Genomic DNA, 15,426 nt, shown 5'->3' on the forward strand with positions numbered 1-15,426 from the left:
TAGTAAAGGTTTTAAAACTATGATCAGTTTAATTATTTAAGGTGCAGCTAGCTAGCAGCATATTCATGATTTTGGTATGTTTTATACATATGTATCACTTGATCTGAACTGAGAAATGTGGATTAAATGATAATAAAAAGTTTTCATTACCTAAAAAAGTGCAGAAAAAATTCAAGTTTAAAGTTCAGTGCTCTTTATTTTGAAAAACAAATAAACAAAATCCCAAAAGTTAAAATGTAAAATAAATCTTTGCCACAAAAAAATTTACCTTTGGATATAGCTTTTCTAATGTCACATGAGAAAATGCCTTAAGCAAAATGTATATGGAATATAGAACTCAGGGTAAAACTTTGAACTCCGTGGTGTCTTCCACATTTTTTCCCTTTACTCAGCCGTCTCCCTACCACCCCCTGAAACCTAAAAGTATGTAACACTTTCAGACTTGTTTAAAACACTCACATATCTACATGAAATAACTTCAGAGGTACCTACAATTAAGAAGTTCTATGCAAAAGAAATGCTTCTTTCTTTAATTAAACTGTAATATATCACACATAATATAGACAAGTAGCAGCATTTTTTCACATCCATAAAAAATCAAATTAAGTAATAGCTCAGTTATATCTATAACCATTTTTGGAGACACTTTGTACAACTGAAATGCAAACCAAGGGGATAGAGATGATGCAAAACTTCAAATGGATATAATACACAGAATCTGTCAGATTGTAATTTTTCAAATAACTTTCTAAGCAAATACGTACGGATTTTAGTCTGAAGAACAAAATGAACTGGATATGTGGTACATATAGGGAAACCACTTTCTATTGACAAACTGCTAATCAATGAATACTTCAATGATTTTAGAGCCAAGGACAAATGCAACAAAGAATAATGTTTGAGGATATGGAAGAAGCACACAAAATCTTTCATTTTTCTAATATTTCCTATATTGACTTTTTTTTTTTTTTTGGTTTGTTTTCCTGAAATCTTAGCTTGCTGGTGACTATTTCTGCATTTCAAAAGAAAAAAAATAGAGATATTATCTCTCAAATTACAATAAATTCCCTGGGTTAGTTATTACTGCAGACTGTCTTATCTACAGACTGAATCAAGTATAACTTTGAGAAGCTTATTTCCTATTTTCAAAAATACTTCAAGCTTTCTAATCCTAAGTTTCTAGTGTGCTGTGCATAATTTGTAGATTAATTTAAAAATGAAATAAAATAACCCAAAATATTGATTTAAGATATTCTTATAAAATCCATCTCAGGTAAACTTCTCTATTTGAAAATAATTACAAGATTCGTTCATTGTATATACAACAGGAAAATGACAGTAAATTTAAGTTGATATACAGTTAACACAAAATAACACAAAAAATTAAATAACTGGAGCTAATATACCCTTCCACATGAATGGGTAATCAACCAGTATATTACTATATTTAGTGCTTCTCAACTTCAAATCCGTAACTGCTGATTTTATAGATGACATTCACAAAACTTTACCTTTAGAAAAGACCTAATACTTTCTGTGACGTATCACGGAACAATAATATACAAATTAAGCAATTTGTAAACTGCTAAATGTTCGTCATACAGCTGACATTAAACAGAAACGTCATTAATAGATACTTTCTACAAATTCAAAAACTTTTGAAAAGTACTGTATTTTTAAAATATTTCTTTTCACTTGATCAATTATCTCTATCACATATATTTAGTCCCTCTCTTATGATATTTAAAGTAAATTTTAATGTAAACCTTTGTAGCCTATAGTGCACGTTATAAATTGTAAACAAAAAGCCTTTATTAATGAAAAGAGGAAGAGATGCATAACAGATTGCATGAAATTAAGGTGTTCTACATATACCTTTAATGATCACATGGAATATAAAAACAACCATCATGTTTGCTATCAATTTGTGCTCTGATTATCTCAATGCAGAAAGAAAATGGTTTTAAACAATTTTTTATAGGAGAAAATATTTAAATTTCATTAAGTGTAATGCTTCTATTTTGCTCCTTTTGTTGCTGTAGTAACAATCAATAATAATCTCGGATGAGCCCGCATTACAAGATTACTTATTCTCAACGTCTACCAAGTCATCTCTTTGCTGTCTGCAATACTATTTTAGGAACCAATCATTTATTGTCCACTGATGGTCTCATTTGCATCATACTCCGATACAGAAATAATTTAGTTACCAAAATGCACATATTCTCCTTTCCTCTTGGCTTTTTAAAACCTTGAAAGGACATGTACAGATTTATAGTATATTCCTACAGAAGATTTTGTAGGTCATCAGACTAGACTTATAGAGATAGGTATTGACAACAGATGCTTATAATTTTCCATGCGAGAGCATGTGCGCTAAGATTTAATTGGCTCATCACCTGAGTGTACTGGAACTGTTAGCAAATCAAGGGCATTTTAAAAAGGGAGCTGAGCACTTTACTGAAATAATGAAACATCTTTTTTTTTTAGCAATTTTAATTAAATAATGCAAAGGGTACATTTGGTTAAACATTTTATAAAAAAATTCAAGCAAAATTAAAAACTTAGCCAATTTCAACATTTCTACAAATTTAACCAGTAATTATTTTGGTCAAATCCACCTTTAGCTGAATTAATGAGAACAAGGACAAGGGACATTGAAGTATTCTCCTCACCACAATGGAGGTTTTTCTCACTTTCCACACTGCATAGTCACTACATGGAAACTTCCAGAATGATGAGCAGTTCAGTCATGCTCTACACTTTTCTTTTCAATGAAAAGTGATGTATCACCTTGTTTTGCTTTTGACAAAATATGGACTAAACACAAGTATACAATAACAAGAATCCAAGAGTAGCCCATACACAAGTCAACTATGTGTATGTTTTTATTATTTAAAGCCCACCATTCAGCTTATCTGTCTAAAGATAGGGTAACAAACAGTTTGTTTCTTTTTCACTAATGAAACTGATGACCAGTCAGTTTAAGGGAGGGGAAGTCCAAGACAGCTGTTTATAAGTCAGTCAATAAGACAAACACAACTGTTTCAGCTTCGGAACTTCTAACGTATGGCCTCTCCCTCAGAGGTCAAACACTGATGGCAGATACAACAGCATGAATATTTTGGCATGTGAAACTGTAATACAGGAATGATCTGGGAATAGTCCCTGCCATGTCTCAACGTCCCCCTTTGTTTCTTCATCTGTGACATGTGACCTGCTTAGTTCCCAAAGTGTCAACTCACAGCTGGCACACACCACGTAGTCCGCTTTGAGTGTGTGCACACTCCTCAGTGAAAGCCACACGACTGAGGTAAAACAGTGCATGATTGTGCTAGGAAAGAACAGTGCCCAGTGATGAACGTCCCTTAACATTCACTTTCCTATAGTAAAATCAGCAAAATGAAAAAGGAAAATTCTTTTTCCTTTTGGCTGAACTTGGACTTAGTTGGATTTACGGTTGTCAGAACTGGTACCACTTCTTATCTTTGTATTTCAACATCATCTAAATAAAGGGAGAAAAAAAACAAAAAATATGTTTTAAAAATGGTAGAACAATATGTTACAACTAATTTCTATATTTTTCCAAAACATTGTATCATTTGAAGTATTCTATAGTGTTACTAAATTGCTTACTTCAAATCAGTTTATATTGAAAGTAGTAAGAACTGTTTCATTTGGAGGAAAAAAAGACTATAACGATTAGGAATCAGCCTAGAAGCACCTCACATTTCTTACACATGTAACATAATGAAATTTGGGTCAGTGCATTCTTTGGTGACCTAGGCTAATAACCTCTAAATTTGAACTGAAAAATAATGCTTAAAGAATCTGGAGAATTAAAGGTTAAAAATACTCCTACTACTGCCACCTAAAATTTACTGAGCACTTACTCTGAGCCAATGCTGTATAACTTTTTCCTTATATGATTTCATTTGGTCTTCAAAGCAACTCTGAGTTAGGCATTGTTATTTTCCTGATTTTATAAATGAAGAAACTGAAGCTTACAGGGGTTCCTCAAGGTGACATGGTGGTGAAACTGGGATTTGAGCCCATCTAGTCTGATTCGAGAACATGATCTTAACCACCTCGACGTACTGCCTTCCTCAGACTCAAAAATATGGCTCAAGAATATTCGTTGAAGGGAAAGCTATCAGTTCGAGATTGACCTCTTTGCTAAATATTTATAGAGCGTGGATATATTCTGAAATTGACTGAAGGGTTTATATGCCTTAGAGATCATGGTCAGGTGCTGGCTAAGTCGACAAAATTCTTCACCTAATTGAAGGCTGCTGGCCTATATCTGAAGTGTGTGTTGGCCGAGTACAAGAACCAACAAATGATCTTTGAATCTCTTTTAGGCCCTGGACAAATCACTTCCAGGTCAAGTTACTTCTTTTACATTCTAGGTGTCAGCATTCCAGAGCATGGAAGAGATGACTTTTGATTGAAAAATTTAGAGAAGATCTTTTGCTGATAGATTGGGTACTCAAACATAAAAATAACCTTAATATGGTATTTTTAGATAGCAAATTTGAAATGTCCTCATGGGCCAGGCTAGGAACTAATAGTTAAATAGCCCAGCATAAAGCATCGAGGAACGGCACACCTGTGTTGTCAAAATGAAGACTGTGTATTCTATCTCAAGGCCTCTAAATTCATTTTTTTTTTTTAAGTGTACTATGCTGGCCAAGAAAGCATAATTTTAAGAGGGCCAGTTAGGAATTCCACTTTATAGAATGTTTCTGAGCTCCACCATGACTTCTTAGTTCATCAAGATGAATTCCTTGCAAGAATGCATCTCACTACTCCTCTGTATGAATTGGTCTACAGACAGATTTGATGTTATTTGAATAAAAGTGTTTGCCAACTTTAATTATTTAGATCTGCCTAAGGAATCAAGAGGAAGAAATCATTTCTTTCTCTAGGAGAAACTGATAGTAGAATCTGAGGCATTTAGGAAAGTTAGCTTTGCTATTGCATTCCCTAAGAAATAGATGCAAAGCCACTGGCTTTGTTTACAAAAAACCTGAAGTTGAGCAGTTTCCCTCAGATTTATACACTTCAGTTGAAGACCAAAAACTCCTGAGACATAGTCTTGTAATAGCACCCTCTGGTGGCAAAAATTAGGAATTTGACATGTACAGTGGACAGTTATAAAGTACAGTAATTTTTATACTTGCTATACTAAGTTGTTTTTATTCTTTGATAAAATATTTGTTTGACAGACATACCTCATGAGCATGTTTAGAAAACGAATCTGCGCTGGATAACATGGCCGCAGTTCTCTCTTCCAGGTCACCGAGTTTCTGCCCTCTTTCATCTAGTGCCAGCCTGGCTCGGGCCAACTCACCGACGACCCCAGATGCTGCTCCTTTCACGCCTTCAATGCCACCAGGGCCGGGGATGTGCTGTGCGAGACTCCTTGAAGCTTTTCCCGACGACGACTCCCCAACTGGACGAAGGCGACAAATGAAAGCTTGACTCCGACATGTTTTGTTTATATACTTCACCTTGTAATACATGCTTTTCTTTTATTACGATGGTTTTAATGATTTTTAGATACTTTTTCAAACATGCAAAACACAGTGTACATTAATTAATATTTTACACTATACCAGTTCACGTAACAGGACATGTGCAAGAAAGGAACTGGTAATTATTTATTGAAATAAATAACGTGTATACTGATACCAGTTTAGATAACAGTAAAAATTGTTCTTAAGTGTGCAAAATATTGCAGATAAATTGAGATAATTAAATTTAAAAACTTAAATCTAAATATACAGATTTAACTTAGTTTATTTACTCTACACTTTGTCTTACTCAAGATATTATACGTAGGCTTCAAAGTAAAGAAAAATGAATTTGTTCGGTATTCTATTTCAGGCTCCAAAAGTTTAGCTATGCTGCATCCCTTTTTTCTCTCCATTTATGTTGCCACTTACCAAATAGATCAAACTTTTTCCTTGACAAGATCTCAGGAATTCATTGCTTCCTTTCCCTTCCTAATCAGATCCTGATCGCCTAACAACTAGATTACTCAAAGCCTTAAATTCTGTTAAAGCTGCTGTCAAATTCCCTTTTCCCTCAGCACACGTTCCTTTCTTTAGAAATATAATTCACATAACCATAAGATTTGCCTCTCAACAATTTAGTAATTTTTAGTTTATTCTTGAGCATTTTCATCACTACAAAAAAAAAAAACCCACATGCACAACATAATATCATTAGCAGTCGCTTTCCATTTCTCAGTCTTCTCAGCCCGTGGCTATCAATAATCTACTGTCTCTATAAATTTTCCTATTCTGAATATTTCATATAAATGGATTCATACAATATGTGCCCTTTTGTGTGTGGCTTCTTTCATTTAATATCGTGTTGTCAGAGTTCAATCATGTTATAGCATGTATCTGTACTTCATTCTTTTTAATGACTGAATAATATTGTATTGCATGAAGAGATGACATTTTGTTTATCCACTCATCAGTTGATGGACATTTTGAGTTGGTTCCACTTTTTTGCTATTATAAATAACGATGATGAACATTTCTTCAAGTTTTTGTGTGAACCTGTTTTTCAATTCTCTTGGGTATTTACCTAAGAGTGTAATTGCTGGGTCACATGATAACTTTATGTTTAACTTTTTGAGGAACTGCCAAAATTTTCCAAAGACTTTAGAGCATTTTACATTTCTACTGGCAATACATGAGGGTTTCATTTTTTTTTCATGTTCAGGAGAACATTTGTTATTGTAGTCTGTTTGATTACAGACATCCGAGTAAGTGGTGCTGTTTTGATTTGCATTTCCCTAATGATAAATGATGTTCGGAATCTTTTCATGTGTTTATTGGCCATTGGTATACTTTCTTTAGAGAAATATCTATTCAAATCCTTTGCCCATTTAAAAATGGGGCTGTCTTTTTATTATTGAATTATAACAGTTCTTTATATATTCTAGATATTAGACTCATCAGATACATGATTTGCAAATATTTTATCACATTCTGTAGGTTATCTTTTCACTTTAATAGTGCTCTTAGACTTTTAATTTTGATGAAATTCAATTTATCCATTTAGGTGTCGTATCTGAGAAACTATCGCCTAATCTAAGATCACAAGGATTTATACTTATGTTTTCTTCTACTAGTTTTCAGTTTTATCTCTTTACTGAGGTCTTTGATCCATTTTAATTTTTGTATATGGTATGAGGTGGGCGTCCAACTTCATTCTTTTGCATGTGGGTATGCATTTGCCCCAACACCATCTGTTGAAAAGACCATTCCTTTCACCACTGATTTTTCTTGGCATCCTTGTAGAAAATCAATCGACCATACATGAAAGAGCTTATTTCTGGACACTCAATTCTGTTCCATTGGTCCATGTATCTACCATTATGCTGGTAGCACAGTATCTTGATTACAAATTTGTACTAACTTTGGAAATCAAATGTGAGTCCTCCATCTTTTTTTTCTTTTTCAAGATGTGTATATGTGTGTGTGTGGTGGTGGTGGGCGGTCTATTTTGGATCCTTTATATTTCCATATGAATCTTAGGAAGAGCTTGTTTTTTTCTTCAAAAAATCAGCTGAGATTTTGACAGGGATTGGGTCAAAGGTACAGATTAACTTGGGGAATACTGCCATTTTAGCAATATTAAATCTTCCAATCCATAAATATCAGATGTCAATCCATTTATTTGTCTTAATTTCTCCAAATATTTTGAAGTTTTGAGTGTATGTTTTACACTTCTTTTGTTAAATTATTCCTAAGTATTTTATCACTTGATGCTATTAAAAATGGAATTGTTTTAATTTAATTTTTGGTTTGTTCATTTCTAGTGTATACAAATACAATTTATTAATTATAATGATCTGTATCCTGTGGTCTTGCTGAACTTATTAGCTATTTTTTAGTGCATGTATGTTCTCCTTAAGATATTCTATATGCAAGAATATGTCATTTGCAAGTAGAGAGAGTTTTACTTCTTGCATTCTAATCTGCATGACTTTTATTTCCTTTTCTTGCTTAAGCACCCTGGTTAAAGCCTCTATGTTAAATAGAGATGAGATCCTTTGAATTTCCATATAAAATTTAGTATCATTTACAATTTTTTGGGGGGGAGTGTGCATATATGTGTATATATGCATATATCAGTTTTGATGTCTTCTATTGAATCTTCTGCATGAACATGATAAATCTCTCCATTTATTTTGGTCTTTCACTTCTCAACAGTCTTTTAATTTTCCCCATGGAGATCTTGAATATCTTCTGTTAAGATTTATTTCTAGATATTTTTTTAAACACCATTGTGGTAGGCAGAATAATGCCCCTCTCCCCGCCCCCCGTACAGGTGACTATACTCTAATTCTTTGAACCTGTAAACAGGATACCTAACATAGCAAAAGGGACTTGCAGATGTGATTAAGTTAAGGACCTAGAAATAGTGAGATTATCAAGGTAAACCCAATGTAATTATATGAGTCCTTAAAAGTGAAGAGCTTTTCTCAGCTGTGAGCAGAGAGAGATGCAGCCTCAGAAAAACAGAATAGTTAGAGAGACGCGAAAAGTTGCTGGCTTTTGAAAACTAAGGAAGAGATCACCAACCAAGGAATGTGGATGGCGTCCAGAAGCAGAAAAAAGGCAAGGAAACAATTCTCCCTTAAATCCTCTAATGAGGAACATACACCCCTGGCAATGCCAGTGAGACTCGCGTTCATGTTTAAGCTACTGAACTGTAAGATAATAGATTTGTGTTGTTTCAAGTCACTATGTTTTTGGTAATTTGTTATAGCAGCAACAGTAAACTAATTCAAACAGTAATTTTAAAATTTTCATTTTTTTATTGTTGTTAATATGATATAAATAAAATTAATTTTATATTCAGTAAGTGTGCTAAACTCTGTTATTTCTAACAGTTCAGCTAAAGATTCTTTTAGGTTTTCTAAATGTGTCAAGTGTATCAATCATTAGAAATGATTTTGTTCTCCTTTTCTTATTATTGTACCTTTTATTTTTTCTTCTCTTTCCATACTCTCTAGGGACTTCAATACAATGTTAAATGTACGTAGAAGCAGAAAACACTGTCTCATTTCTTATCTCAAAAAAAAAGTTTTTAAAAACTTTTAATGTTTCTGCATTGTGATATTTGCTCTAGAATTTTGATAGTTAAATGTTACATAAGATTTTGTAGCTATAATTTATCAACTTACCTTCTAAAACTCTCTATCAGAAAAGAATATTGAATTTAACATATCCTTTTTGCATTTGTTGGGTGGTCATATGATATTTGTCCTTAATCTGTTAATGTGGTGAACCATGCATTAATATTTTTTTAAACAACAAACCAGCTTTGAATTCCTGGAACAACCCAAACTTGGTCATGGTGTATCATCTCTATTACGTACTGCTGAATATGCTATATTAATATTTAATTTCAGATTTTGTCTATGTTAATGAATGATATTTGCTTTAGTTTTCCTTTCTCATACTATGTTCATTTTTGGTATCAAAATAAATTGATGAGTGTACCTTTTTTTGTATTTTCTGACAGAGTTTGTCTAAGAGTGAAATTATTCTTTCACCTTAAATATTTAGTTGAACTTAATAGTGAGGGCAAATTTGAGCCAAGAGTTTACCTGTGAAAAAGTCTGAAATGATGGCTTCAATATCTAATTGTTATATGACATTGAGATTTGTATTTCTCCTCTTTCCATTTTGATGTTATATTTTTCTAGAATTTCTTTCACTGAAAGTTTCAAAATTTATCATGAAGTTATAAATTATATTCTCTTATTGCTTTTTTAAATGGCAGCAGTATCTTTAGTGACTTTTTTTCATTCTTGACAGTGTTTACTTGGGCTTTCTTTTTATTTTGCTCAGTTCACAAAAATTTATCAATTTTATTAGACTTTTAGAGAATCAACTTTTGCCTTTGTTAATTTTCTTCTATAGTATATTTATTTACCATTTCATTACTATCTCATTATCTATTTTCTTTGGTTTATTTAGCCATTTTTCTACCTTTTTGAGATGAATGCTCAGTTCACTCATTTCATGTTTTCTTTTTCTAATAATAAATATATATTAAGGCTATGAATATCACTCCATGTATAATTTTAGATGTTTACCTATGGTTATGAATTCTTTGATACAGGTTATTCAGAAAATATATTTCTTAGTTTTCAAACATGGGGATTTAAAATTAGCTTTTTAACTGCATTGTCAATAGATCACAAACTGATTTTAATCCTTTGAAATTTGTTGATTTTCAAAAATCATCTAACATATGGTCAGCTTATAAAAAGCCCCAAATGTAAGTTTTATTTTTAAAATGTAAGTTTTAAATATATAGGAAAGTAAAAAGAACTGTATAATAAATATGCATACACCCATTATTTAATAGAATACATTTTATAGGAACATTCTGTGTTTGAAAAGAAGGAATGTATATTCTGCAACATTTTATATTTGTTCAGTAGGTTTAAGTTCATTAATTGTGTTGTTCATGTTTTCTATATCCTTAGTTATTTTTTGTCTGCTGTTATATTTCAATCACTATATATAACCACTATGATTGGGAAATTGTCTCTTCTAGTAGTTATGTCAATATTTGTTTTTTATATATTTTGAAGTCAAAATATTAAGTGCATTCGATAATGCCTTAAATGTTTACTCTTTCTGATATTAATATAGTTATAGCACTTGATACTTCATTTATGCTCATGCTTTTCTATCTTTTAAAATTTCAATCTTTCTGTGCCTTTATGTTTTAAATGTGTCCCTTCTTACATTTTTTTCTTTTTAAATTCAATAACCTTTGTCTTTTAATTGGAACATTCATTCTTCCTACATTTACTATTGTTATTTATATTTAAGTTAAATCTACCATCATTTATGTGTTTTCTATTTTATCCCACCTATTTTGTGTTCTTTCTTCCCTGCTTTTGGAAGGACTGAGATTAAGTTGCTCTTCATGTTGAAGTTACATACATCTTCTTTAGGTTATAGAGGTCACCCTAGAAATTATAACATGCATCCTTATCAATACCAATGGATACTTTTACATGTCTCAAAAAAAAAATGCAGGGCTCAGATTATCTTAAATCCACTTACTCTTTCCAACTCCCTTGATTTCATGCAATTTTGGGGGTTGTATTGTTTATTTGTATATGTGTGTGTACACGAACCACAAGACTTTGCTTTACAGTTCAAAAAGATTATGTTAATTACATTTATGTATATATTTATTACTTTCTTTCCAAAGCATTGTTTCCTGTATCTCTGACATTCCATCAAGGATTATTTTCCCTCTATCTGAAGTACACCCTTTAGAGTTCCCCTGAGTATGGTGGCAACAAGGCTTATTAATCTGTTCACTTGTCTAAAAATGTCTTATTCTTAAAAGATATTTTGAGTACAGAATTCCAGATTAAGTACTATCTTCTGTCAATGAATAGAAGATCACGCTATCATCTTTGGCTGCTGAGAAGTCAGTCTCTAGCTTGTTAAAAGGTATCTATTATTTTTCCCTAGCCATCTTAAAGATGTTTTCTTTGTCTCTAATATATTTTCATATGCTATATCTAGCTATGAACTTTTAAAAAAATATATCCTTCTTAGAACTCATTAGGGTTCCTGAATGTGTGAATTGGTATCTTCTATCAATTCTGAAAAATTTCCAGCCATCTCTCTTTACATATAATTCTTCTTCACATTCTTTCCTATTTCCTTCTTGAGAAGGACTAAACATGTGTTAGATTCTCTCACTGCAACTTCTATTTACTTTATCTTCTCTATTTTTTCCATCTTTTTGTTTCCCTGTGCTACATTCTGGATGGTTTGATTGATTTTTAATTTATGTAATTCTCTCTTTAGTTTTATCTAATTTGTATTTAAATTCATCCACTAAGTTTTTAAGTTTGGTTTTTGAATCTTTTGGTTCTCCAATTTCATGTAGTTTTTACACACTTGCTGTATTGATTTGTATAGTTTGCAGTTACCTGACAGAACGTTTAGGCATGGTGCTTATCCTCTTGAACATAATATGCATTATTATTTTATAGTTTTCAATACTTGAAATACACATAATTTTGCTTTGTTTGTTTGTTTGTTTGTTTTACTGATCATGGTGTTGATTCCTAGGGTTCCTGGTTATCTATGACTACATAGTTGAAAAAGTATTTCTAGAAATAATTCGAAAACTTGAAATATGTCACCTTCCTTTGGAGAACATTTTCATTTGCTTTTGTCAGATGCTGGGAACTTTAGCAGTCTGCAAAAATCTTAATTAAGGTTGACAGTTTTTTGGCCACTCAGGTAATTTGAAGCTGAGCTGAAAGTTTGTGTGTGCGTGTGAGATGATTTACTTCCAGTTCACCTTTACTTTTCAGCTGCAGCCTTTGGCATTCTCGGAAAGAGAAGGATTTGTTTATCAGGGTCAGCTCTGTGATCCCATCTTGCTAGTCCTAACACAGGTTAGTTAGTATCTCAGTCTCTTGCTTCAGATTATCAAAGTACTTCAGGGTAAAAGTGGCCTCAGGTTGCTAGGCTCACCACTCTGAGTTTCCTTTTTTCCCCATGGATATATTGCCCTTAATGTATTATCAGCTCTTTGATGTTTCTAAGAAATAAATTTTTTTTTTGATTTTGTATAATTATTCTTGGTGAGAATACTATTTCAAAAGACCAGTTCTCCATGACTTGAAGAACAGTCTTCGTTTCTTAAAATAAATTAAAATTCACCAATTCTCATTACCCAGACTATCTGGATAAGTTTTAAAATGAAATTGCACTGCATTCCTAGTTACTGGTGTTTAATCTTATATTTTTCTAATTACTCAAACACAAAATGAAATTTCTAAAATATTTTAGAGAAAAAAGAAGAATGAAAGAAAAAAATCAAGGGTAGATAGTAGCTCCCACTTGAAAGACAGGTCAAACATTCATTGGTCCATCAGTTACTTTAAGGACCAATTTCTGATTTGTTGCCATTATGGGGAAGGTAGTAAATGGACTGGATTTGCATTTTAAATAATCTAGTGCAATGAGAATAGTTCTGCAGATTTTTGTAAGACAGAGCAAATGTTTAAGTAAAAACTTTTCAAAACTTAAGGGCGTCCACACAATCCACGAACTGATCCCCCTTGACTACTCCAGCCCTACCTGGCGCCACACACGGCCACTGCAATACTGTGGCTTATGGTATTTCATGGATTGTGTGAACGCCTAGCCATTGTGCTGTATGCCTGAAACTAACAAAAAAAATGTAGTTAGAGTTAACACAACACAAAACTGAATGTTATGTAGAAAATCAAAACAAATTTAAGGGCAACAATTAAAGTCAATTATAGAATTAAAGATAAGAGCAAAGGAGATCAAATACATGGTGACGGGAGATTTGACTTTGGTTGGTGAACACATCATGTAATATACATATGACATGTTACTGAACTGTACATTTGAAACCTATACAGTTTCATTAACCACTGTCACCTCATAAATTTAATAAAAAAGAAATTTAAAAAATAATGAAGATCACATTTAATAAAAATACTTTCTAAATTATTCATTTCAAGTTGTGAATACTCCGTTTTAGTGACCTGAAGCTATTCTGCGTTTTGTTCCCTGAGTAAAATATTCCCCTGATTTGTGTAAGAGTTACAAAAAATAACTTTGTGCATTTTTCTAAAACATGGGTAGGTATATGAAAAACTGTGACAAAGGAGAAAAACGTGAACATAATATATACATGTAAGAAAAACTTATATGGCTTGAATGTTTGTTTTACAGGTATGTTATCCAAATTAAATATATCAACTTACACAGTTCTTCTCTATCAAGAGATTGTGCACCTCCTCCAAATAAGCCTTTGAAGAATCCCCTGTTTGGTGCTTCTGGTGTTTCTACAGGAGTGAAGAGTTCACCTAACATTTCCTTTAAAATCAAAACAAATCGTAGTTGTTACAGTTTCAGGGAAACTAAACTATAATTCACACAACCATCGCTGTAAACTCTTTAACTTAAGCTTATAATATTACCTGTTGAGATTCGCAAACAATTAAGAGCACATTTTCAAACGATCAGATCCAGTACATACTGACTTAGTCAAACAGTAAGTTATTAAAACTAAATCGACTAAGACTAACCTGTTGCTTGCTACTTTGGCTAGATTACTTTTCTTACATCTCAGGCAAAGATAATATTCCTGCTTAAACTGAGAGGAGATTCTGAGCTTTGATAAAAATTTCACATAACTCTTATTATCATGAATTGGAAACTGGATTAAAAATTAGATATTCCCACCTTCAATTGAGTCAAAAAAATTAGCAATTCAGAAAGACATACCAACTTATTTTTTCATAAATGTATGCTAGGAAGAGAATTATGCCAACATGCACCTGGAATTTAAGAAATCTGGCAGGGAGATGGGGAAGGCTTTCTATATTGTTAGCAATTTCTGAATTACTGTCCATATTCCTTGGAGCATGGAAAAGGTAAAAGTTAAGTTAGGAAACAAGAAAGATTACTGACGTTACTTTGTAGACAACATAAAAAAGGAAGAAGAGTTTTTACAAGAGAAGGATAATATCAACATTATTTACAAGGCAGCTAGCTTTAGGAAGTTTTGGAAGCAAAATAAAGTATAGTGAAGTTTTAGGATTGCATTTCTGCCCAATGAAGAGAAGTAGCTATTATACAAAAACAAAACAAAACAAAAAACAAAAACAACCCCAAACACTATTGGTTCCTGGTACTAGTTCTGCCGTATTCTGGTATTCAACATATTTTTACCAAGGCATTATTTTTAGGCACTGAAAATACAGAGGTAAAAAAAAATGGTCAATATTGTCTACGGCCATGCCACCCTGAACAAGCCCGATCTCGGTCTGATCTTGGAAGCTAAGCAGGGGCAGGCCATGCAGGCTCATCTGTAAACTACTGTGAGTATAAGGGACGGACATTATATAGGACCTTAGGGAATATTTCACCTCTGAAGAAACTATAGAAATATTTTTGTTATTTACCTGCAGATTTTCACAGGTCTCTTGACTGTAAGTGAGTCTCTGGATTTCTGTAGGTGAAACAAGATACAGTGCTTGTCCATTGTTGGTGAAGCAGAACGTTCTGGCTATCCGCATATTGGTAAGGGGCAAATAATACACATCCAATAGAGGCCTTAAACTCGGCAAACTTGAGAAAAAAAAAATTAAAACTTGTTAATAAAAGTAAGTTTTAGTCTTGAACAATCTATTATAGAAGGTAAAATGACAGCAATCTTATAAACCTTATGATTTAGTGCACCTGAGCGGGAGATAAAACTGATTGGTATTCCTCATACACTTGTTCACCGTCAACTGAATGAAATCAAATTCTCAGTTTATAAGGCTGTAAACAAATAGAAGCCTTTCTTTCAAACCGAATACAA

The 15,426-nt window shown here is 32.5% G+C and overlaps 1 protein-coding gene across 6 annotated transcripts in view; it reads right to left on the reverse strand.

Annotated features, from left to right (window-relative positions):
* Positions 1 to 494: 494 nt before the first annotated feature.
* The window catches only part of STXBP5 (syntaxin binding protein 5), a 150,989-nt gene continuing 136,057 nt past the window's right edge, over positions 495 to 15,426 (reverse strand). For all 6 annotated transcript variants that reach the window (XM_039846957.1, XM_039846953.1, XM_039846952.1 and 3 more), the window contains 4 exons: positions 15,026 to 15,191; positions 13,823 to 13,934; positions 5,235 to 5,455; positions 495 to 3,505 (listed from right to left, as the gene is read on the reverse strand). In XM_039846957.1, the coding sequence (XP_039702891.1) occupies positions 3,464 to 3,505; positions 5,235 to 5,455; positions 13,823 to 13,934; positions 15,026 to 15,191 (541 nt within the window). In that variant the 3' untranslated portion in view covers positions 495 to 3,463. The remainder of the gene's footprint in view (positions 3,506 to 5,234; positions 5,456 to 13,822; positions 13,935 to 15,025; positions 15,192 to 15,426) is intronic.

Source organism: Pteropus medius, unplaced genomic scaffold (genome assembly GCF_902729225.1).
Source record: "Pteropus medius unplaced genomic scaffold, Ma_sr-lr_union100, whole genome shotgun sequence".
In the NCBI taxonomy this organism is placed as follows: Eukaryota; Metazoa; Chordata; class Mammalia; order Chiroptera; family Pteropodidae; genus Pteropus; species Pteropus medius.